The sequence below is a fragment of the Archocentrus centrarchus genome, chromosome 16 (assembly GCF_007364275.1).
Source record: "Archocentrus centrarchus isolate MPI-CPG fArcCen1 chromosome 16, fArcCen1, whole genome shotgun sequence".
Taxonomy (NCBI): Eukaryota; Metazoa; Chordata; class Actinopteri; order Cichliformes; family Cichlidae; genus Archocentrus; species Archocentrus centrarchus.
The window spans coordinates 25,821,714-25,847,714 of NC_044361.1; the positions used below are offsets into that span (position 1 = coordinate 25,821,714).

General features: G+C 43.2%; 1 protein-coding gene across 1 annotated transcript in view; it reads left to right on the plus strand.

Moving 5' to 3' along the window:
- grin2db (glutamate receptor, ionotropic, N-methyl D-aspartate 2D, b) overlaps nt 1-11,256 on the plus strand; it is a gene marked incomplete at its 3' end in the record, with an annotated part of 48,287 nt that extends 37,031 nt beyond the window's left edge. The window contains exons 13-17 of the mRNA XM_030748939.1: nt 2,939-3,008; nt 3,099-3,216; nt 7,287-7,522; nt 9,712-10,279; nt 10,388-11,256. Of these exons, the coding sequence (XP_030604799.1) occupies nt 2,939-3,008; nt 3,099-3,216; nt 7,287-7,522; nt 9,712-10,279; nt 10,388-11,256 (1,861 nt within the window). The remainder of the gene's footprint in view (nt 1-2,938; nt 3,009-3,098; nt 3,217-7,286; nt 7,523-9,711; nt 10,280-10,387) is intronic.
- Between the last annotated feature and the right edge of the window lie 14,745 nt (nt 11,257-26,001).

Consider the following 26,001-nt stretch of genomic DNA (forward strand, 5'->3'; position numbering starts at 1 on the left):
AACCTTCCCAGGAATGGCCGGAATACCAAAATTACTCCAAGAGCGCACCAATGACTCATACAAGAGGTCACAAAAGAACCCAGAACAACATCTAAAGAACTGCAGGCCTCACTTACCTCAGTTAAGTACAGAGTTCATGATTCAACAGTAAGAAAGAGACTGGGCAAAAATGGCATCCATGGGAGAGTTCCAAGGAGAAAACCACTGCTGACCAAAAAGAACACAAAGGCTCGACTCACACTGGCCAAAAAAAAAATAAATCATCTTGATGGTCTCCAAGGATATATTCTGTGGATTGACAAGACGAAGGTTTAACTTTTTGGAAGGTCTGCATCCTGTTAGATCTGGCATAAAACCAATGCAATATTTCATAAAAACAACATCAAGTCGAACATGGTGGTGGTGGTCTGTGATGGTCTGGGGCTGCTTTGCTGCTTCAGGACTGGGACAACTTGCTGTAATTGATGGAACCATGAATTCAGCTCTCTGAATCCTGAAAGAGAATGTCCGGCCATCAGTTTGCACAGTGAAGCTCACTCGGGTTATGCAGCAGGACAATGATCCAGAACATATCAGCAAGACCACCTCTGACTGGCTGACAAAAATAAAATGAAGGTTTTGGAGTGGCCTAGTCAAAGTCCGGACTGAAATCAAATTGAGATGGTTTTGCATGACCTTAAGCAGGCCGTTCATGCTTAGAAACCCTCTAGTGTGACTGAATTAAAACAATTCTGCAAAGAAGAGTGGGACAAAATTCCTCCATAGTGATGTGAAAGACTCATTGCCAGTTATTCCAAATGCTTGATTCCAGTTCTTGCTGCCAAGTGTGGCACAACCAGTCATCAGGTTTAGGGGGCAGTTATGTTTTCACACAGGGTCAGGTAGGCTTGGATAACAATTTTTCCAATTAACGAATGAAATCATCATTTAAAAAAACTGCATTTGGTATTTACTCGTGTTATCTTTGTCTCATATTAAAATGTGTTTGATGAACTGAAACATTTATGTGTGACAAATATGCAAAAAATAAATAAATAAGGAAATAGGGGCAAATACTTTTTTTTTTTAACAGCAGTGTAAATTAGGTAGAGATACATATTACATAATGAAAATATTCTACTAGATGGGGCATTCAGCAGCTGTTATTTCTCTTTAAATTTCACCAAAACAAAAGAAGGCCAAATCAATTTATTGCCCCAAGACAAACAAAAGGAACAAAGTTTTTTTTTTTTTTTTTTACATAGTGAGCACTCTTTAGGTCACTGTATGGGGCAAATGCATTACAGTGATGAATATACATTTGTCAAAAAATGATGACACAGGTCAATCATTATTTGAATAAATCATTTAAAAAAGATTTTGCCTGTGAGACTTTTCTTTAACCACCCCTATGTAATGTTGTCCAATAATAGTTATGTCAGAATTAATTTATACCTCCCCAACCTTCTGTGCACATACATGGAAAACCAAAAAGCAGGAGACCAGCAGCAAAAGCCTTTGCAGAACAGAGCAGGCATCAGCGGCAATAGATGACATTTATTAATTCAGAAATATTATGAGTAGCATGAAATGGAGGAGATGGTTTGCAAAGTGGTTTGCAGAGGAAGCATGTCCTCTATGATATTTGCCAGTAGGATGTGCAGCAGGGAAACAGCTGAGCTATCAGCTGATGTGGGCTGGCATCAGCTGGCATTGAGATCAGCTGATCTGCTGCCATTGCTGGCTGAGCTCAAGTCTGACTGAGCTTGAGTTGCTGGCTTGCCAGAACTAACTTAAAGGACATATGAATTTGCATAAAGTCAAATTCATTCTTGACCTTGGAAGCAACAGTTGACATACAGCATATCTGTCTATTGGAAATGCCTCTAATAATTTTGTTTGTGCTGGACAAAAAGGAAATAATTGCAAGAAATAATGGCAGCAGATATGGCCTGCTGTCACTGTTTGCTCTGGGTTTTTAATGTTCTCAGTCTCACACTGGCGGGCCATCATACACAGCGGCATTCTTTTCAACTCCAACTAACGTTTCACATCTTTTGTCACACTTCGTGCTTTCCCGTAAAGATTCTCTCACCTTTCCTCTCTCTTTCTCTCTCCGCCTTCACCGCTATCTCCACCCACCCACGCGGTGCAAGCAGCATTTTCCTCTTCAGTTTCTAGTAGAATCTCTATCGCCCGTCATGTGTTGGATAATCCCAGTTTACTTTATCCTAAGCTTCTGTCACCCCCCCTCCCCATCTTGCCTTGACACCACAATTATAACTCAGTGTTAACACTCACAAGAATGAGGAACACCTGCTTTTCTCCTGCCACTTTTTCTTCTGCTCCTCAGTACTTATCTTTCCCTTCTTCTCTCCATCTGCCCTCCTATGTCGCCATCTCTTTTCTTTCACCTCCTCTTTTTTTTTTTGGTCCATTCTTTCTCCTCCCAGCATGCTTTCTCAGTGTGTCTGTATTTAAACTTTATAATCCTCATCACTCTCTGGCTCTATCCCATGTCTTTTCCCCTCTGAAGTGTGTAAATCCCCCCCCCCCCCCCCCCCCCATTCCCTGTCACAACGCTCTCCGCACTGTCTAAATCCCCATCCTCCTCGTCCCCTCCGCCTCCGCCTCCTCCACCGCCATCCTGCTCTCTCTTACTCACACATCTTTTCCTGATCTCTGCCTTATTTTATTCTCCTTGTGTTTTCACTCTTTCCGCCGAACCTACTTTACTATTCCACTCTTCTTCCCTTTTCTTGTCATGATTTAACTTTTTATGCCCTCTCTATCATTCTCTGTGCCTGTCTGCTATATATTTTTGCACCCCAACTCTCTTCCCAGGTACACTGCAGAGCTCTACCTTTATATCCCCACTCCTATCTCAGCCAGTCTCTCCATCCCTTTGCTCTCCTCTCCCATTAAATGATGAATGAATTCTCCCTTCATCCCTTTACAGGAAACTGGATGCCTTTATTTATGATGCTGCAGTACTGAACTATATGGCCAGGAAGGACGAAGGTTGTAAGGTGGGGACTTTTGCTCACACAGTGGGAATGCGACATGTGTCTGTCTCTTGGTAGTTTTCTCAATATCTGCTCATTGTCCTTTCTTCCAAGGTGATGACCATAGGCTCGGGGAAGGTTTTTGCCACCACAGGCTACGGTATCGCCCTGCACAAAAACTCACGCTGGAAACGTCCTCTTGACCTGGCCCTGCTGCAGCTGGTGGGAGATGGTGAGGACTATGAGGAGGGGCGGGTACAGATGAACATAATTAGGACAATGCAGGAGCAAAGGGAAGGTTATAGCAAAAATGAAAAGGATAGAGAAACGAGCGAAAGAGTGGCACAAGAGTGGGGGGTGGATGGAGGACCCAGGGGGTAGATGAATGAGAGGATGCTGAGTGGTGGATGGGGGGGTGTAAGGTGTGGAGAGACCAAAGGCTCTAAGGTGTTTTGATTGTGACAGAGGGAATAAGAGTGTGTAGGAGAGGGCCGATGGCACTTTTAAAGAGGTTTGCACATCTCTTTATTGGCCAGAGGAGAGGAGGAGAAATAACAGAGTGAGAAGAAAATGGTTTTTTTTGTTTATTTCTTTGCAAAAATGACTTGATTGTGTTGATGAATAACTGCCTCCCCACTGTCTCTCTACACTTGTATAAACCTGTCTGAATTTCTCTCACTTTCCTTTTCTCCCTACTTGAAATGGTAAAAGGAAAAAAGGAGGATTTACTTGTGTGAGTCACTGTTGTAAAAAAAAAAAAAAAAAGTTAGAACTTGTGTGGTGGTGACAGATTTATACCTATTGCAGATTAGCTGAAACTGACACAGAAAGTGAGGAAGTGTGGCAAAAAAAAAGTGAAAAGAAACACCTAAAAATGCTCTGAACAGGAAAGTAAAAGGAGGCATAGGAAACAGAGATTAATAAATAGAGATGTTATTAGCGTGCTTTGTCTACTTTACACACTTGTGATTAACACACGACAGCGCATTTTCCCGTTTCTGACAGGGAGAATCTGTTTTTAGCAGTAGTTGTCAGTACACTAATGCTTGATTGTCATTTTACACAGTCCGCCACACGCATTTATTGTCTCAATCGGGTGCTGCTTGTTTGGCTTTTTCTCGTGTTTTAAATCAGCTTTGCTTATGGCGTGGCGGACAAAGCCCTTTAGCTGTTTCTGGCACGCAGACGCTTTAGCTGCTTACACACTGATAATGCCAATTTGGTGCCAAGATCTATTAAATAAGACTGGCGTCTGGAGCTGAATAGCCAAACCTGGAAAAGGATGCCAGTGTGTGTGTGTCTGTGTGCACGCTAGAAAAAACAGAGAGCCCAGACAACCTTGACATGCAGTGTTTGTCGTTTCTTTTAATTCTTGATAGATTTCCTTGTCCTTGCTTATGTTCATTGTAGCAAAAACCCTTAACAGCTGTGTACGCTGGATGGATCTAGTTACAGGGTGGTGTTGAATGCTGAGAGTTCTAGTTGTAGGCAGGCATTATTGGAGTGGATTACTAAGGAAGAGGATTAGTTTGTTTGGATGCAGAGAGCAGTGGAGGGGGGCTCGCATTCAGCCTGCCCTCAAAGGCTGCATCTCAACAATCGCCCTGCGGCTCAAGGACTCAGCGTCGCACCTTCAGCGGGGCTAAGTCGTGTCACACTGTTACATCATTATTGTACCATGCTGCGTTGAGTGCTATCATTTTTACAACTGAATTAGAGGATAGCAGAGCACCCAAGATACTTGCCACTGCTTTCTCAAACCTGTGAGTGCATTGTTCTCCTTGTTGCTGCCTCTTGTGATTCATACCACAGCTTTAAGAGCTGGTTCATTGATCTCACCACAGTTTCGTTCCTGATAAAGCAAAACTGCTGAGTAGCAAGATTTCCTTTCCCCTTCTTATCAGATCCACTTCTGTGTTTTGCATAGTATCATAATTTTGATTCCAATAATATATTATTCAGTGAGTAGATATTAAAAAATGTGAGAAGCTGGGTTTTTAGCTCTTGGCTAGCAGATTTTTTTTTTTTTGTCGTCAGAAATCTTGCAATGAATGCAGAGAGGTTTGTCATGTTGCGATAAAAACACGGGATTGTACAGGTCATGGTTTACTGCTCAACAGCTGTGGAGCTCAGTGTCTCTGGACATGTCTGGCATTATGCCCCGTCTGGCACAGTGCAAAATGCAAATGTACACTTGCACATTTACATATGCACACTCGCCCACACTTACACACACACACACACACACACATACACACACACAAATACAGTTTTCCCTTATTAAATAATGTCTTTGTGGTGCTTTGCCAGCTTCCTGTTTGCAATGTTGCCAGCTCTACCTGACCTGACTTGCCAGAAACGACATAGGTGGAGTGTGGATTTGACACACGTGTCAGATTTGGCAGGCCCGAGCTGGCTGTGACTGAGAGGCAGAGGCAACTGCCATCATAAAGGTCTAAGGAAGGGAAGAAACATGCACACTGAAAAGAGAGTCTGATTTAAGTGGGAGACGAAGAAGCACAAGATGAATCACTGGGAGTCAAATGGCAGCAGAGCCAGGAAATGAGACTGAGAGCTCAGAGAAAGCATTCAGCTGAGACCTGTGAAGTACAGGACATTTGTGGGGCTACCTGTTTATCTGTACCCTCTACTAAAAATCAGACTCCTGTTTGGATACACAACTGCCACTGAAGGTCAATAATGCCAATAAGTTCTCTGCAGTGGGGGCTATACTGTGAAGTTAAAAAGTGGCCTTTGTGTCTAAAAGTGTATGGGTATAAAAATGAGGGCTCCGGTCGCAGTTTGTCCATCTGTTGCTGTAGCTGGAGGCTATGGCCTGTTGGCTGATGATGTTCTACAGGAGACACATTAACCAGTTCACACAGATGACTGAATCAGCTTCATCTAAGCCACGCGAGCAGGGCGAATGATGGCACAAATGAAAAGGCAAAAGGTTGAGTTCTCGAAGAGCAGTGTAGCGTTACAACTGGATGTGTGACTTGTCAGCTTTTAAACTCTGCTCTCGCTCTTCATTTGAAATAGTTCAGCGACTGTAGTGCGCAGTAAAGGCAACCTTCAAACCTGGTTATTGTGGTACTGCTCATCGTGCCATTGTTATTAGTGTGAGAGAAAGCTCTCATTATGACTTCTGCTAACAACTAGACCTCTTTAACGCCAACACTGAGTCATGTGCTGCATCTTTGCATGTGTTCATCACTATGGTTACACCAGCAAAGCCTGCAGCCAATCACATGTTCATTCTGGAAACTCAGATTTGAGATCATAAAAGAAAAGCATGAGTTATGGGTAAAAGGGTGTGGCTGGTTCTCGTAAGTTATTAGATGGGAATCTTGAAACCCCCCTGAGCTTACCACCTTGGTGAAGATCCTGACCATCCCTCCAGCACAATTAAATGATTATGATCTTCTCTCTCTGTCTCTGCCACTTTCTATCAAATCTCTTTCTTCACATTTTTCCTCTTTTTCTCTCTTCTCATCCTCTTCAAGCTGAGTAGTGTTCTATTGTTTGTCATGATGACACAATCTCAGCCTCTCATTCTCCATCTCTGTTTTCCTTCTTCCAGCGCTCTCTAACTCCGTCTGTCTCATTCTCCCTGTCACGTTCGTGGACAGAGAGAGAATACCGCTCCTCTTCTCTTTTTCTGAGGCATTCTTCCCAACTCCTTCATTACCTCTCTCACACTTTTCCATGCTCGCTCAACCTATCCAGCCATCTCGCTGTGGCTCCTGGTCTCTCTTTCTCCTCCTCTCTTCATTTGCTCTGGGTTACAATGTTGAGATTAGGTTGTCGATGCTATTTTACTTCTCAGTGCTTCTTCATTGTTTTGGACTGTCTCTCCCTCTCTGTCTCAGTCCCCTTTCTCTCTGTTGTTTTGGACTCGGTTCTTTGTATTACTGACCTCTGACCTTGAAGAGTCACCTTGGATAATGGGCAAAAAACAAGCAAGACTACAGACTTCAGTGCTTATTATCATCCTTTCTTTGTGTGTCCCGTGTCATCTATCTATCTATCTATCTGTCTATCTATCTATCTATCTATCTATCTATCTATCTATCTATCTATCTATCTATCTATCTATCTATCTATCTATCTGTCTATCTGTCTATCTGTCTGTCTGTCTGTCTGTCTGTCTGTCTGTCTATCATCTAACATGACCCCTCCTTACTTTACTGTCTTTTAATTGCTCTTTCTCTTGTTTTTTCTTTCCCTTCATTCCCTCTACGTTTACTCCCTTACCCCACTTCTCTTCTTTCATAATCATCCTTTATGCCCCCACCCCAGATGAGATCGAGATGCTGGAGCGCCTCTGGCTGTCAGGTATCTGCCATAATGACAAAATTGAGGTGATGAGCAGTAAACTGGACATTGACAACATGGCTGGGGTCTTCTACATGCTGCTGGTGGCTATGGGCCTCAGTCTGCTGGTGTTTGCCTGGGAACATTTAGTCTACTGGAAGCTGCGCCACTGCATGGCCACTAGTTCTGGAAAATTGGACTTTCTCTTGGCAATCAGCAGGGTAAGTATTTTTGTCTTCACGTGTAGTGTTTTTTTGGTTGTGTGTGTGTGTGTGTGTGTGTGTGTGTGTGTGTGTGTGTGTGTGTGTGTGTGTGTGTGTGTGTGTGTGAAAACACATTCAATTTCTCACTGTTTTAAAGATATTCTGAAAGGTGTTTTATGGCCACATGTCCACAGCCAATTTCACCCTTAAAACCTCTTTTTTGTGCTAAACCCAGCAGCGTGATTGTAGGCAGCAGTCTGTGCTTGTCACCATCTAAACACACATGTGTAAGCATGTTCCTGTGTGTGACCTTGCCTGTTACTAAGAGTGAGTGTTAGAAATTGTGAGGTTTGGGGTCATTTCAATTCCCCTCTGTCAATTCGGGAGATTAATTGAAATTCAATTCTGCTCACATACTGGATATCCTCTTCCTCTGACAGTGACCTTGACAGAAACAGCCCACTCCATGTATGTAATTATTGTAGCTTCACTGACAAATTATCCGTTTCCCACTACTGTGGTCTCAGTTTATGCATTTATGAATGTATTTCATTAACCGTACACTGCACAGCTGTACTTATAAATAGTAATAAATGTTCACCTGAAAAGGGAAATTTGCATTTCCTTAGAAGACTGTAAGTTTATGGGTTGCTGTTTTATTCTTACCCACTCCATTCTTATTCCACTTTGCTCATTCTCCCCTTCATTATCTTTCATGTAAGCTACATACAGTAAAATACTGTGCCTTTTCTAATTGTGTAAGCAGTCACTTTTAGGGGAGTCAGTAATAAAAGTCAGACTGAATCTGCAATGTAAACGTCCATCCTCTTTTTCCTCGATGACCTCACCCACGGGGGCATTTCCTGTATTTTTAGAATAAAGCACAGCAAATCAGAATATTTAATCAGAAATAAAATCATTGTGGAAAACATGGGCGTGATTTTCAGGTTGCACCCCTGTGTCCTATTAGCAAGTCATTAAGTGAAAAGTGGTGCTGCACAGGTTTTTAAATATAATTTTGTGTTGCATAATTGTTTTGCAAAGTGGGGGGAAGTATTGACTTTCATAACTTATAATCCTATTTAAGTATCTTAATAGTGCAAAAGTTTTATAAACAAAATTAACAAAAAGGAAGGAAATTTGTGTTTGGTCAATTATTTCTTAATCTTATACTGTTGGAAGGCCTGTTTATTAAATGGTGCCACATTTGTAAGGAAAATGCATTTGTGGGTTGAGCAGCAGAGTTGAGTATGTGGGTTGCACCAGTGAAAATCTTGCCAAATCTTCTCTGCCAATGCCAAACATCTTATTTTGCTGCTGACTTTTGTTAGGTGTAGTTTATTGGATTGGATGATTGAAGTCTGAAGGAGCCAGACAAATTGGCAATTTAACAATTTATTCATTAACAAACAGTCGCAATTCAGCCAGTGTGGTTGTGCTGGTGAGTCTGGCATGAACTGTACCTCAAGCTGATCCCACAAGTGTTCTATGGGGTTGAGGTCAGGACTGCAGGCAGACCCTTCCATCCTTTCCACTCCCAAATTCTGGAGGTAGTCTCTGATAAACCCGCTCTGTGGTGGTGAGTCTTGCCATCTTAGAGGACAGAGTTTGGTCCCAGACTGTGGAGATATAGGATTGACACTGGTTGTAGAATCTCATCTCGATATCTCTCTGCATTGAGATTGCCTCCAACGATAACAAGTCTGACTGTCAGCTCCTGGGTACCAGAAGCTCAAAACAAGAGTCAATAGCAGAATAAGCTGTTTGGCACTGACAAGATTTGGCAAGTTTTCCATGGGCACAACCCACATGTTTGTATCCAAAATATTGTGGATTAATAACAGGAAGTAGCATAACATACTGTAGAAATACAAGTCCAGTGACATGGAGGGGTAGCATGGGGAGTAATGAAATAAGAATTGAGAAATTGCTTCTCTGGGTGTTGAATGGAATGCTAATTAGTCATGTGGAGGTGTGATGCTTAATGCCTGATTAAAGCAAGCTAATCTAGTGAGAGCTTAAATGTTTAAAGATGCTTCAGGTGAAGAGGTATGAAACAAACCATGAATTTGGAATCCCTAATATACTAACATTTATTCCTTCTTCAAAGCAAGATTTAATTAATTATGTCCTCATTTTTGGAATTTTTGGATTCTTCAGCCTTTCACGTGACTCTGTGTTTTGTGTTTGTTCTCTCTTTGTCTTAGGGCATGTACAGCTGCTGTAGCTTTGAGGATGAAACAGCAACAGGTGGCGCTAAAAGTCTGCCTACCCATCACCACACTGCAATGGTTACAGTCCCATCACAGTCACATGTTGTCTCAACATCTATGACCAACCCAGCAATTGCAATGGCGCAACAGCAGCAGCAACCACAACAACAGCAACCGCAGCCTGTCTACAAAACACCTCTTCCAGGCTCTCCTCCCACCGTGGTGCATTCTGGGACAGCACTGGGTCCATCCAATACGCCCATTGCTGGTGCGCCCCTCCCTTGCTCCACCTTCCTGCCACGGCCAGACCGCAGGCTGGCTGTGGTGGATCGCTGGAGGCTGCCCAAATCTGCTACAGCCACTAACCCACTGGCTGTAAGGGGGGGCATCAGTGACATGGGACCCTTTGCTCAGAAAGTACCACCAAACTGGGCTTCCACTGCTGGAGGGGGTGGGGGACTTGATGGCTATAAGCGATACTATGGTCCCATTGACCCTGAGGGACTGGGGCCCTGCATGGAGCAGCAGGCAGGGTCCCAGACCCCCAAGACTATGCCGAGGGGCCACCCCCAGCCCCCTCCAGCCAGTGTGGCCTTCTACTCAGAGAAGGGAATGGACCATGGTGTGGGGAAGAAGGTGGTAGGAGGTGGCAACGGGGGTCAGGGGAAAGGGGCTGTTAAACCTCTGGGTACTCCCAGACTGCCTCCTAAGAGTCAGGCCCCTCTGCCTCCTACACCCCCGCTGCCACACCCCTCCCCCCCTCTCCCCTCATCCTTCTTGAGGAAGCGCAGGCCCAAGAAGCCCAAAGAATCTGGGGGTCCACTATATGAGAACATTCTGCCCCTAGGGCGGAGGGGAGGAGCGAGGGATGGTGTGAGAGAGGGAGGAGGGAGGAGGGCACGCCCCCTCTCTCCCCCACTCTCACTTCCTGTACCAGTACCCCTCAGCCCCTCCTATACCCCTCCTTCTCCCTCTGCATCCTTGCACTATACATCCTCGTCCTCTTCGTCGACTACATCATCCACATCCACGTCATCATCTGCCTCATCTTCTCGCTCCACCTCTCCCACCTACTCTTACAGTTCCTCCAGGAGCACACGGGACAGAACTGGAGGAATTGATGGAGAGGATGATGACGACGATGAGGAGCTGACAGAAGAGTCAAGTCTTCTCCTTGGGAGGGGAAGAGAGAGGGAACGATCAACCATCCGACTTCGTTCTCTCAGTCACGGCCGCCTGCCACCACCCATACCCCCCAGGAAACCACGCACATCCTGGGGTGACAGAGAAAGGGATCGAGAGAGGGAAAGAGGTGGGAGCCAACTGTCTCAGCTGCAGGAGTGGTGGGCAAGCTGGAGTGAGAGAGAGAGAAGTGGAGCAGGTGGAGATGCTGAGAGGCAAAAAAGGGAAAAGAAGAGAAGAAAAGAGAAGGAGAAAGAGAAGAAGAAAAAGAAAAAGAACAAAAAGAGGAAAAAGCGGGAAGAAAGGGAAAGGGAGAGAGAGAGAGAAAGGAAGCGTAGGAAAGTAAAAAAAAGGAAGAAGAAGGCCCTTAAAACAAAGAAAAGGAAGAAATCAACAGGGGGAAAACGGTCTGAGACAGAGGAGGGAGATATAGAGCCAGAGAGGGAAGGAGAGGTGGAGGGAGAGAGGGAGGGGGGAATTCAAGACTACTCTTCATTTTCTGCCCAGTATCGGAGCACATTTGGGGAAAAGGGGCGGGATTCATGGGAAGGAGAAAGGGAGAGATGTAGGAGAGAAGGAGGAGATGAGGGTAATGACAGGGAAGAGGAGGACAGTGGCAGAAGCAGGGAGAGGCGTCCTAAATCCTCACACTCTCATTCCAGACATCGTACACCCAGTAAGCGCTATCCTAACCTAAACAAGCTCCCCGCATCAGTCAAATTTTGGGTGAATGGAAGAGGAGGCGGTGACTCTAATACTCCTCCAACATCCCTCTACCCACTCCTTCCATCCTCGAAGCGGCGAAGAAGTGGGGGGATGGATAGAGAAGATAGTGGTAGGCTTGGAGAACGGCGTCCTTTGTTAATGCATTATGAAAAAGAGAAAGCACACACAAGAGAAGGGCTATCCTTCCATGAGTGGGACTCTGAAGATGATGAGGATGATGATGAGGAGGAGGAAGAGGAGGAGAGGGATAGAGTCAGGGAACGGGTGGAGGACAGGGGAAGGAGGGCAGGTAGGGGGGCCGTCTCTGAGTCAGAGAGGGACAGGGCGAGGGCAGATGACAGTTACTCAGATGAGGGCTCGTCAGGGGAGTTTGGCCGTTTTGAAAGATACTGGGAAGGAGGTTCAGGGGGAAGTGGCACCGGGATAGGGGGCATAGGAGGAGGAGGCTGGTTCTTTGGTACCTATCCCTCCAGAGAGAAAGGGGGCAGTGTCAACAGTCGAGATGATTCCTTACTAGGAACTCGAGCAGAAGGCTGGATTGGTGCTGATTTCTGGGGATCAGGGCCGGGGGTTGGTTGGGGATCTGGGGGAGGGAGTGGGGGTTTGGGCTCACAGTGGCCACCACCTCCAGCAGCCTTCCCTCCACCTCGAAGATACTGGTCTATGGACAAAATTCCTGTGAAGGGAGAGAAAAAGTGGAAGAGCGGAGGAGGGAAGAGCAAGGGACGATCTAGAGAAAGGGGGGGTGGAGCAACACGGGCAACCTTGTGTTCCTGTAGCCTTTACCCCCAACCCCATCCTTATCCACATTCCCACAGCCGCTCACACACCTCCCATTCCAAGAGAGGATCTACAGCACTTTCCCATAGCCAGGAAGAGCTTCTCCCCCACTGCCACAGCTTCAGTGGGGTCTCTCGTCCCAAGCCGCTGCCCCCCAAACCCGATTCCAGTCAGGCCAAATCAGGCAGCCAATCTAACCTCAGCCTCAGCACACAGCCCACAGACCATCCACCTCAGCCCTCACCGTCACCACCACAACAGCCATCCATGTCTCCCACGTCCCTCCCGATGCCCATCCCACCTCCACCCTCCTCATCCTCTGTCTCGCCACCAGCAGGGGTAGGGATGGAAGGCCAGGCCCAGGCTCCGGCTTCAGCCAGTGCCAAACTCCAGTATCAGAGACTGCGCTCTGTGCCACAGCCACGGAGGTTCTACTCTCCCCACCTGCCACTCAAAGCCAAGAGCCTGTGTTCCCGTCGAGGGTCGGCCCACTTCTCTAGCCTGGAGAGCGAGGTATGACAGGGGGAGAGGAGAGAGGGAGACGTGAGAGCAAGCACCACTGCTGTTGAGAACCGTGGTGCAGTGGCAGCTGCAACCAGGGGTGACATCGGAGATATGGCTGCCCTGGTGACCACAGGTAATCAATTAGCAACTATCACTACTGGAGCTGATATGGACAGTAGCTCGATTGCTAACATGACTCAGTGTGAGAGCAACACTACTGCCACCCGCTCCATTGTACGCGTTCTCGTGAGGGCGACGGTGAGACGCCATACCAGGGTGAGCTACGTCCGCTTGGATGGTTCCCACGATGATGATGAGAGTGAAGGCGAGGCTGCATCTCCGGGGACAGCAGCCCCAGAACTTCTTCTCTGCTCAGAAATGAGCTTTGTGATGTCATCTTCGGTTCTCCTCCCCTCCCCGAGTCACAACTGTGGATAAACAGTAGTCTCCAACCTGTGAGTAATGATGTCATGTTTGCACACACACATGCATGCAAACACACACGCAGACACACGCACACAGATAAAATGCTCAAAACGTCTCCCTCCCTCTGGCTTTGAGAACACACCCCGGTGGAATGAGGAAAGACCCACCTTCTCCCAAAAGATGCCAGATTTTGGTCAGTAGAGCCTGGCTTCCTGTCCTCTTTGGCTGTTGGCTTTCGAACTGGACTGGAGGACTGCTTGTCAGTGATGGAGACAACTCCTTCCTCTTCCCTTTTGTAAATCAGATAATATGAAAAGCAATGCAGTCACCTCTCTCATGCACTGTCTGCCTGATCACCTTTCACTGGGCAGTGAGGACAGTGCTATTATTTGCCCTTTGACCTCATGACACCATCAGACCCATCTAGCTCTACCCCAGGACCATCTACGTGATGTCATGTTTTACTAGAAACACTTTTAACCAATCAGAGAGAACAGGAACAACTTCTCCTCTTCCCTGTTGGAGCTTGTAATGCTTGAACACAGTTGAGTATCAACATATTTGAATAACAAACTGGAGTTCAAAAAGAGAAATAACAATAAGAACAAAAAAGACATGTAGCAGATTTTCTTTATGTCTGTCTTTTCTTTTATTTCTTATTCAGACTTTTCTCCCCATCCCCCCCTCCCCTTCTTTTTTTTTTTTAATTCTATCAATATCTGATTGTGTTAGTGTTTTAATAAAGAGGAGGCTGGATGTGGCTAGTGTTGGAAGTGGGAATGATTTAATAGCAGTGCCAAATTTAACTGAAGAGCTTTTCAGTAAGATTGGTTTGCAAGTTATCTGTCTTCATAGATGAAATCCCATCTTTTCTTTCCACATGCAAACCGTGCATAATTCACCCTCATGTAAGTGGATCAAGGGGATGATTGGTGCAATATCTGTAATTGGCACTAGATGGCTGCATAATATTCAAATAAGCTTTTGAGACAATTGTGCAAGAGGCTTGTGGTGGGTTTAATAATTGTAACTACATGGTAGAGAGCAGGGGGTGTTTGGCTATAAACTTTATTACTTTTATGAAAGTGGCCAGTCAGGATTTATTCAGAGGAGCTGAGGAGAATTTTTTTTTTTTTTTTTTAAGTGCAGTGCATTGAAAAAAAAAGCTCTCTTAGGATGTGATTTTATGTTGCTACTCTATTGTACCTTGGCAGAGTTTGTAGTTGATGGATTATAAGAAGCACAATTCCTCATCGTATTTTTCAGACCTGCGTGCCACATTTGTGAATGCACAACCTCCAGGTACCATATTTTGTTGATGTAACTATTCACTTGATGTTAAGTCATGTTGCCATAATGAAGAATAAAATTCACTGTAACCAGTGTTTAAGTACTAAGACACTTGTGCTGAGGAAATTACCTGCTGTGACTATTTCCTGAACGATATATACTGTGAATGTTTTGAGGTGCACCTAAACTAGCTGACACTTTGCTGAATGCAGTCAGTGATAACTCCCGTTATCAAGATTATCAAATGACTGTTTGACTCTGAGCAATATTCCCACCTCCAATGTGACATGGATGCAATAGCACATCTTTTTGCATCAAACACATTAAAGTTTTATCTCTATTTTAAAATGAGAGAAAAAAAATCGTTTTAATCAGAGATGTTCCATTTGTTCAGTTATTTTATCAGTAGGACAAATTTCATCAAATTTGGTCAGATATGATTGTGGTAAATTCTTTAAGTCCAAAGCACCAGGCTATACCTGACCAATATGAATATGATATTTAAGAGAGAGTAGTGTTGTGTAGCATTGCACCTTCTGTGAGCTGTGCAAAAAGCCATCTACTGTGTAAACTGTGCCAATAATGCAGTGCATAGACTGTATTTCCATAATCCACCTCATCTCTCACGCTAAGACCAGCCACAGCCCAGCTCTTCTTCTGTTGTAGTTGAATGTAGCTTTGACATGATGTAGCAAAAGAACACCTACTTTTAGATTTTGTAGCTTTTTTTTGGATGCTGTTGATAATGGCTAGAAGGAGGGAAGGGGGTTAACCTGCTATGTAAGGGGCTGTGCGTTGTGTTTGTGCATGTCGTCACAGATCGAAGGGTTAGTCGACCTTCTCACTTCCCCTTTTAACTCCTTTGCCTTTTTGTGAGGCCAGACTGTACCTTTTATCTGCACATGGATTGCTTTTTTTTCTAAGTCTGGGTGGGGGCAATTTTTAAAACAATCTGTCGCTGTTTTTAGAGAAATGCTTTTGCCCTTTCCCCATCCTTTGGAAAGCCCCAGAATCATTGCATGTTTAGCTGAATGAAATCTCAAAGATTTGTGGTGGAAGGGTTGTGTAGTTCACTTTTAGCAAATGCTTAGGACCCAGGACAGCCACCTTTCAGTGAGATAGTAAGCTCACTTTACTCTGCACCCCAACAGTGGAAAACACGGCAACAGTTTGACTTCTTCCTGTGCACTTGAACACAGTTATTTTCAACCAATCAACAGGGCTTAAACCTGGTATGTCATTGAGCATCATTGATTTCTTATTGAGGCGCTAATACTTAAGTCTGTGACTGCATGAACAGAAGTGACTCTTAAAAACCCTCTGGCTTATTTTGTTTTAATTATTTTATTTTATGCTGAGAAAAAAAGAATATATTAAAATATACTATGTTTTTGAGAATGTACCATGTTATACTGTGATTTAACTGAGATATTTTATTGTATTCAATTATCATTTGAATTCTATCATTTATCTATAAAGAAATATATATGTACAAATAAATATATACATATATATACATAAAGGTATATATATATATTAGTTAAGTTTGGTATATTTGGAGGAAGTGTTAGATGAAATAGTTTTAAATGTTTTAGCTTTGTAGCGATTATAGACACTGAAATCATTTTTGAATTTTGATTCCTCCTATATGACTGTGAAGACATTAGTGCCTGTGACAAAAAAGACAAGTAAAAGTCTAAACTCTCTATTCATCTGTATCTACTATAGCTATCAGTCTGTCACTCCTCTACAGTACTACCTAACATTACTTTTTGACATTGGCTGCTTTTACACATCAGTATGTTTCTCTCACACAGTCCACTGTCTCTTTACTTTGTACTGCTCTCCTCTGCAGTTCCTTCTCCTGGTTTTTATTAACAAGCTATGAACACTCTCCACCTCTCTTCTTTTAAAGCTGCATCTCATAGTGACCACATCTCTTTGTTAATTAACCCATCCATTGACCGTTGTTTTTTTTCCCCTTTGATCACTTTCTTTTTTTAAATCAGCTCATTACTCTGTGTCTCACTTAGCAAAAAACAGAGACCAGTAGATACTGTGTTCTTGCTCCTTTTGACTGATTGTTGATGATGATGATGACGATGATGCTCAATTAATTGATTGATAAAATAATTAATGAACAATGTTGCTATTACTGATGTGACTGAAGTGTGTATCTGACGACCACACCACTGTAGCGAGTCTGGGCTGTACCACACCACCAGGGAGCAAATGGGGCCACGGTTGCTATGGTGTTGCCATGGCATTTTCATGGCGTTGCCATGGTGTCCTCTGCACCACCACCACCTGGTGTCTGCTGGGTAATATAGCATAATGTCCTTCACTTTCCCCAAAGTACTGGTCAAAGATCTGCTGCGCTTCCCTCTGCAGAGCTCAGTTCTGACCCTAAGAAATAGGAGTTTAAATATTTAAAAAGGGGCAGCATGGTGGTGACATGTCTGCTGTTGCTGATCTAGACTGGACTGGTTTGGCACAAAATGGCTATGAGTGTCAATATTGAGCTGATCAGCTAATCTTTAAGTCATCTGTCTGTTGCTGCTCAGCATGTTATCCCTTCGCCTTCATATCACTGACAGCCTGAAACCAGTCGGGAGCCGGATGTGGTTCTTTCGCTGTGTTCACACTGCAAGCCTTGGTGCTCAATTTGGATTTATCCTTCACATCTGTCTTTGTTGTTGGTGTTGTTGTTTCATTTATGTTGCTGTTCATTTTTTTGGCTGATTTCAGATTCCAGTATGAATGACAAATCCAGGGACATTACAAGCAGAATGCTGTTGTAAAGAAGACAGTGATTACAGTTTTATTACTAAGCCGATGAGCAGTGGAAACTTGCAAATTTGTGAGCAGATGTTAACAAGGGCTAGGATGAGAAGAAAGAGACCGAAATTCTGAGTTGTGACTTTTTTTGTGAAGCAAAGGCTGGTACTTCTGTAAAGAGAAGTGTATGGAAGCCTGAAAAATACACCATGCCAAAAAGGGGCAGGTGCTGGGTTAGAAACAGGCATACAACAAAAGAAAAAAAAAATCAACAGCTTGCACACTGCGGGGCTCCAGTTTTACCTATTTATTGCACCACAAAGAATGTCACGTTTCAAACCACTGCTTTTCATCAGACCTCTTCAGCAGTGGTGCTTAAATGTCACATTCTTTGTGATGCAATAAATAGGTAAAACTGGAGCCCCGCAGTGTTTTTTTTTTTTTTTTTTTTTTTTGGCTGTGGAGTTGAAGTCAGGAGTGATGGGATCATGAGGTGAATGGCTTCACTGAAACAGATTTAATCCAAAAAATTACGGATGCCTGGGGCTTTTCTTTTTCTTTTTCTTTTTTTTTTAACTACATCTAGCTGTGCCCTCTCCCAAACACAGTGAAGCAGAGTGACATAAAAGTTTTATGTCATTTCTAATTTGACTGTTCAGACTCAGATTACTTTGCAAAAAAATCTGATTTGTATCTGAGTTAGCAAAACAGATGGAGTGGGCAAAAATAGAATTGAAAAGATAAGATTACATGCGAGGTATGCACACGCACACCTACACGCGTGCACACACGCGCGCACACACACACACACACACACACACACACACACACACACACACACACACACACACACACACACACACACACACACACACACACACACAAATCAGATCTGAATCACAAATGAGCCAAAAAAACCCACTTCCACCTGCAGTCTGAATGCAGCCTTTGTCTGCACTTTCATATTTCTGATTTAAAACGTTTGTGTTTTACGTTGACATTTATGCACATACTGTATGTGTATCAGGTGCATAAATCATCAAAAGCATTTGATAATGCTCTCCTGTGTTTGGTCCTCATCTCCCACTTTTCCTGTTCAAAACCGTACACACACTTTGCTGTGCATGCATTTCTAACAGATGTTTCACACTTCACTCAAGCATTGATCTTCATCTTCTCCTCGCCCTCACTGCAATCTGAAACATTGCCTCAAGTAGTCTGATCATGTTACACAGGTAGATGCCCGGCTTTGAAAACGCTCATATGCAGTGCACACCACACACTAACACACCCTATAACTGTTTTTATTTCTTAAAAGTGTCTTTTTCTGCAAAGTTTGGTCACCCTCAGGAGGTTAAATACATTCACAATGACTGTTCTGCTTGTTTTAAGCTGTCGGTCTCTTGAGTTTGCTGTATAGCCCTGCACTCTGCTTTGCTCTCTAATCCTTCAGTTCCTGTGTTGAATAGCCAAGTTCAATCTGTTTTACTTTGTTCACTTGCTCTTCCTTTGATTTACCCTGTTGCCCTAATCTGCTTTGATTCATCTGATTTTCTGTTTACTCAAAATGCATGCATTCAACAGTCCAGTCCAGCCTAGTACAGTGTGGTCTAGTGCCTGAGTTTGTAAGAGATCTTGATGCAGCCTCAAGCTTATTCCCTCTATCTATTGGCCCGTGACCTGGGAACTAATACGTGTGGCGCTCCAGAATTCAAACAGGGTCCTCATTGGCTGAATTGGCCATGAATTATATCACGGAAATACCGTAGTGTCACACGTTAACACTCGTCAGGTCTAGGGTCTGCATGTCGCTCCATGAAAAGCTTATCCTAACACAGTGACAGGGCACATATACCCACAGCAACCAGTGTGTGTGTGTGTGTGTGTGTGTGTGTGTGTGTGTGTGTGTGTGTGTGTGTGTATGTGTGTGTGCTTTCAACATTGTACAAGGCCCAGTTTTGCTCTAGTAACCTTGCCAACACTACAGGCCTACTTATGGGTTGCTAAGGCGGGTTGCTAGTTGGGTGATGTCGCTCCTAGCCCAGACTGGTCTGGTCTATGCCCTAATTTAAATGTGTTAGTTTATTTGACATTGTCTGTCTGGGGTGGGGCTGGAGGGTCAGTGCTGCACTTACTTCCTGAGAATTGCTTCATAAAATATGATTCTCTTTAATTAATGCCAGTGGTGCTGTGTTTCCTTCCAGTGAATGCGCTCATAATTAAGGGGCTCTGAGATTGTGTTTGTGGAGTGTGGCGTGTGTGTGTGTGTGTGTGTGTGTGTGTGTGTGTGTGTGTGTGTGTGTGTGTGTGTGTGTGTGTGTGTGTGTGTGTGTGTGTGTGTGTGTGTGTGAGAGTGCATTTTAGCTTGTGACATTATTTTTCATACAAGCTATTACTCAGTCAGAACTCCTTCAAAGTAAATTTATGGAGAGCTCAAGAGTAGTTTCTTTGGCATTCTATCAGGTCATCCTGCCAAAGTGTGTGTGTGTGTGTGTGTGTGTGTGTGTGTGTGTGTGTGTGTGTGTGTGTGTGTGTGTGTGTGTGTGTGTGTGTGTATGCATGCGCATGTTCTGTAGCATATTTTTCCAGAGAGGTTTCTCAGCTCCTGTCAGACTTTTGCTTTGATCTGGCCGGAGTTGACCTAACATAATCCACTTCTTTTGACCTCAAAAAGAGGAACACACCTAACACTCTGCCTCAACCCACAACTTCAGCCAACAGATTCAAGTCAGGGCCACCTGACCAGCTCTATTCCTACTAAAACACACATATGTGTTTTTGCTGATCAGAACACAATTTTATACACAACAGACCTGCCCATGATTTAAATTTCTAGGAAGTCAGCTGCAGGCCTGTGTAGCATGATGTTTGCATTGAAAACCACCTGTTTAAACCTCATGCACAGAAGTGATTATCATGAATAGATGTGCACAAAAAAGATGTTATATGTAACTGACTTTGAAATTATTTAAACTTTCATCATCTTCTGTTGAAAATCTCTTATCTAGTTGAAAATCTATTCAAAATTACAGCACAGCCAAGTGAGGGGGAAAAAACTATTACCTGACACATGATATTCAGTAAGAGTGTTGAGGGGATCTTAAATATGTTTTGTTCATCTCCCTGTGCGCCTGCGATCTCCTAATTAGCCATGCTTTGTCAGTGTGATGGGCTAATGGCTAATTGCATTGTGAAGCCTCTGTGTGTACATGCAGTAATGACTTAACGCTCTAATAAGATTGAGTTACAGGCAGTTGGATCATTGTGTCCCCAAACACTGATCTGAGGTCAGTGTTATGCTTTTCTCTCAAATGACTATGATGGGAGAGTAGAAGGGGATAAACTGATTCATGATCTCCCATGTGATATTTCTATCACTTGCACCGTGTCTCATCATTTATCTTAGAGCCGCGTACAGTTGGATGCCAGCAGTTACGTAGTTTCCTACTGAGGGCTTTTGTGAATATCAAACACTGGAATGCAAATTTTATTTGATTAAGTATACATTATATAAAGTGCATGCTGCTCAACTCTGCTTTTATCTTGAAGTTTCATAGTAAATACAGTAGTGTGCAAACGTCTTGGGCCACCCCTAATCTCTTTATATTTTCCTTCCAAGGAGCCAGGCTTTCTTGTAATTTTTAAAAGTAGTCTTGAGTAATCGCTCTCCAGGCTTTCTGATGGTCTTTCTAAGTTTTTCTTTGGGCACTGGCTTCTTTTTCATTAATTTCCAGTCCAGTCCCTGTACCTTGCCATTTTCAGAGGAACATTTTTTGGTTTGTTTCTTAAGCCACTCACTACTGACCCATGAATCATTTAAACACATAAAGTCACTTAAGTGTTCTGTATACAAATCAGCAAAGAAGTGATTTGAAATTGTATCTTTAGGCACTTTATTACTAGCAGCCTGTAGCAAAAACACATAATTTGTTCCCATTTCTTTAGTTGAGTCTATGAGAAATTCCAAAGATAACACAGTTTGATAGGCACAAAATAGTATATTGCAACAACAAGGTGGTTCCTAAAGAGCTATTAGCTGAAAACTTGGCATATCTCAAAGTGGTGTGCAGTGTGTCATGAAAAAAATGGGGAAACTAGTCAAGTGGAGGACAGAAGAAGAAGTGGTAGGCCTAAAAAACTGCAGCAGATGAACAGTGTCCGAAAGCCATGTCCTTAAGAAACAGGGTGAAAAAAATCCAGCAAAGACCTGACACAGGACCTGAGAGATCTGGACCTTCAGTTGATCCATCTGCTGTTTACTAAAGCCTCATCAGAGGAAGGTTTCAGTGGAAGGGTGGCTGTCAAGAGGACATTCTTGATGAAGGGAAACTCAGAGAAAAGGCTGAGGTATGCCAGATTACACAAGAACTGGACTGAAAATCCAAATGTGAAATTTTTGGTTCAAATTGGTTCAAACAGTATATACAGAGGAGGTCAGGAGAGAGATATAACAGTGAGAGTCTACAGCCATCTGCAAAACACTGTGGAGGCTCTGTCATGGTTTGGGGCTGCATTTCAGCCAGTGTTGTTGGAGATGAAATTATGGAATTATGAACACAGAAAAGTATCATCAGATTTTGATCCACCATGAAAATACCATCTGGAAAGTGTCTGATTGGCAGCTGCTTCATTTTTCAGCATGACAATGATCTCAAACACACTGCCAGTGCAGTAAAAGCATATTTGGATAGAAAAATACACAGTGGAACACCATCGGTCATGGATTGGCCTCCCCAGAGCCCAGACCTCAACATTACTGAAGCAGTGTGGGATCATTTTGACAGAGAACAGAAAAAGGCAGCCAACATTCTTGAATGTCCTTCAAGAAGCCTGGAGAACTATTCCTGAAGACTACTTTTTGCCTTATATACTTTCTTTCTACATATGTTTGCACATGCTTCAATAGATCATTGGACCTAGTTCACATTTTCTTGGCAAAATATAAAGACATGAACAGTGGTACAAGACTTTTGCACAGTACTGTAGTTTGAGTTCATCTGCTGATAAATCTCTAAACCCAACCCAACCCCCAATTTTCCCACCTTCTTCTCCACACCCCCCCACCCACCTTGCCGGCATTTACACACATACAGTATGATAACACACACACACACTGATGAAGGGTGTGTGGGAATTGAAGGAGTGTTCTGCGTCCCTGCTGAGGTGCAGCAGATTGATCCTGTACTGATCTGCCACTGGCTCCCTGGGGATTTGTAACGCATGTCTGCGGCGTAGGGCTTAACACTCGCTCAGTCTCTTTCTGTCTTTGCCTCTCTCATTCTGCCTCTGTCTAGCGTTGTCTCTTGCTAAGCAGTGCAGTGGCTCCATGCTCCTACACCTCCGACCTCCATCTTTCTCAGTATTCTGCCAATAATAGGTTTCCTTCATCTTGTGTTTTGATCTTCTTTTGATTCTGTTTCCTCCGACTGACTCCGTCATTTCATTTATATTCTGGCTTTCTCTATCACTGGGTTATCCCTTGCTTAAAATATTTCTATCCTACTGGTGCATTCCTGTTTATAATGCCTCCCTCATTCCTTCCTCTTGTCTTTTATTGGCTATTGGCATGCCACACATTTTTGTATATTAATTATGCATATTGATATGTACTGAATATTATATAATGTCTTATCTGATATCCATCTTTAATATCCATATCCATGTACATCTACACACTCCTCAGACACGCAGACATGTACGCTACATGTGGAAAGCGCGCTCTGTTTCTCTTTTATCATGTATGCTCCGCCACAGGGTTCTACAACTCATCAGCTTGATCTCTGAAGTTGAAAAAACATCCAAGCATCCTTTCATCTTGTTCTTTTTTTCCCCAGCTACACAGCCAATCTCTCGCTCCCTCCATTTTCACACGAGCCACACTCGGCTACATCCGGGCACAAATGAGCTAACTGACCCGCAGCTGATAATCAGTGTTTGTTTGTGTGTGTGACAGAGAGTAAGAGCAAGGCAGCATGTGCACAAATGTGTGTTTGTATGTTTGCATACTTTTTTTTATTGCCATCCCAAGCAGTGTTTGTTGCAATCTGTGGCTATTTGATTACTTTTAATGGTAATGGGCTCAGAGGGTGTTTACACAATAATGCACATGCAATTTTTTATGCAAATTTGTCTCATTTATTTGCATCTCTGCAGATACTCTGTCTCAAGCTATTACAGTAAACTACAGCATTGTGTATTTTCTGTTGTTCTGCATTGTGCTCATGCTGACACAGATTATCCAAAATGATGTTTTGGGGATTTTTTTTTTCTCTCTCAATGAAGTACTTGTTCTAAGAATATTCAAAAAAAAAAGACTCACAATTGCAGAATGCCTGAGGTGATGTCTTAAAAGCCCCTTTTTAGTTCAGCCAACCATCCCGAAGTTATAGATATTGCATTTACATAAAGATAAAACAGGAGAGCAGCATACACATTTGAGTAGCCTTAAGAGAATGTGAGGCATTTTTGTTTAAAATATTAAATGAATCTATTGTTAAAAAAAGAGAAAGAAAAGAAAAGTAAGTGCTAAGAGTAATTTTCTGTGAATTAACTGAACAATTAATAGAATAATCATTTGAGCTCTAATCTAATCTGCTGTTCACTTTATTTGAATTGCATTTTCATGCTTTGTCTTTAAAGCCAGCGTTTCAGTGCTTTGTATGCTAACAGTACCTAAGAGAGAGGTAACATCAACAGAAATACGAGTTTGCCGTCTTGTGCAGCTAGTGTGTGTGAAACAACATTAACACCACATCTAGGACACAATAATTATTCATACTACATCCTTATTTGTGTGTGTGTGTGTGGTGCCACCTACCCAAGGGGAATGCATCCTAGAAAACTGGGATGAAGATTAAGATATCCTCAGACTTTACCTTGTTCTCCCCATGCCTCATTATCCAATCGCCGCTCTTACCCTGAAACCCCTGCCCTCCTGCTTTCATCCTTCCCCTTGAGCGCATTTTGTTCACAACCTTCTTTTCCTCCCTGCAGCAGTAAGGAAGGTTTTGCAGACCAAAAGCTGAGGCTTTGAGTTCTTGTTAGTTTTTTTTTTCCTTTTTTTCTTTTTGCACATACTATGAATAGTAATGCATTTTAGCTCCCATGTCTGTTTTGCTCATGTTTAGTAGACGGCATACTGGCTTAGCCACGGTCCGAAGTTCATTATGCTCAAGGCCTCAAACTCAGCCTTCAGCCAATGGAGACAATATCTGCCAATGATGAATTATAAATGATGAATGTAGAAATAAAACAAGCTTAAAGTTGACAAAATCCATATTTTATATCAATAATACAATACATGACTACATGTATGTGAACGGAGTTCGTCGTACTGATGACTGCACTTAAAATTACCAGTCAGTACTGACAACAAAACAGAGCTACATTAAAAGTGAACTTATATTCATCAGGTCGACCATGTGAATGCTGATGTTTCTCTGTTGCTGCTGGATGTGTAAATAGAAAACTATTAGCTAACATGATTAAACATCAGGGTCAAGCTCATTGCCAGATTAAACTTTCTAAAACATTTACAAATCATATCATTTTAGACAATCAGCCAGGTTAAACGAGGCATTACATACAGTTTCCACATAATGCACAGTTACATATGAGTGGAAAGCAGTAGGCTATACAGGAGGAGCATGCTAAAAAGTACTGTTCTACATAGGAATATAACCAGAATACAACCAGTTGAGTCGAGTCCTCTATTCCAAAGCGACAGGTGTTGCACTCATCAGTGCAGACTGATGAATGTTATTTGCAAGCCTTCACCAATCAGATTGCAAGTGTTTGGAGACAAGTCGCCTCCCACCCAACAAATATGCCTTGTGATCAAAAGTGGTTACCCAGAGGTTGATGGTGTTGCACGCTCAACCTCTGGGCAACCAGCTGTTCACTGCATGGGGAAAAAATACAGTGCAATCACCAGGCAACCACCAATTTTTTCCTAGTCTCAAAGATGCTGTCCTAGTTTTACTCGTGTGATTGAGCAATTAGTGTTGTCACGTCACGCTGCTGAAGATGGACGTATTCTCTGCATCTGAAAGTGAAGCCAGTGTGGAAAAGCCAAACCTGCATTCTTTCTAGTGGCCAGGTTCTGTGTTCTGACAATCTAGCCGGTCAGAACATGTAGGTGGTCTGGATACTTATTTTAGCATCGTTTTGTAATGTGCAGTAGTAGTAGTAGTAGTAGTAGTCCGACAGTCAGTAGGAGTTACTCAGCATTTGAAATGGATGCAGTTAGACCATGAACAGTCCTCTGGATGTGTTACCGTGGTGATCAAGGAAATGTAGGGGAAGATGTGACTTTGTCTTTTAACACGTTAATCCTAAACAAGACCCAAACTCCCGTCTTCTGCTTTAAGGTTGTGCAATTGTGCCGTCCACCACCCTCACCACCTCCGAACATGCACTTTGTAGGTTTTTGTTCTTCCTCACAACATAAAAGGGAACTACAGGCAAAATTGCACCCAGTGTTAAAATGTGACTAGACGAGTTTCCTGGTCACGCATCGGTTTGTGATAAGTTGGATGTGAGCATGTGTTAGCAGATGGAAACTCGTCTGGTTTCAGAACAGTCTAATTGTATAGAAGT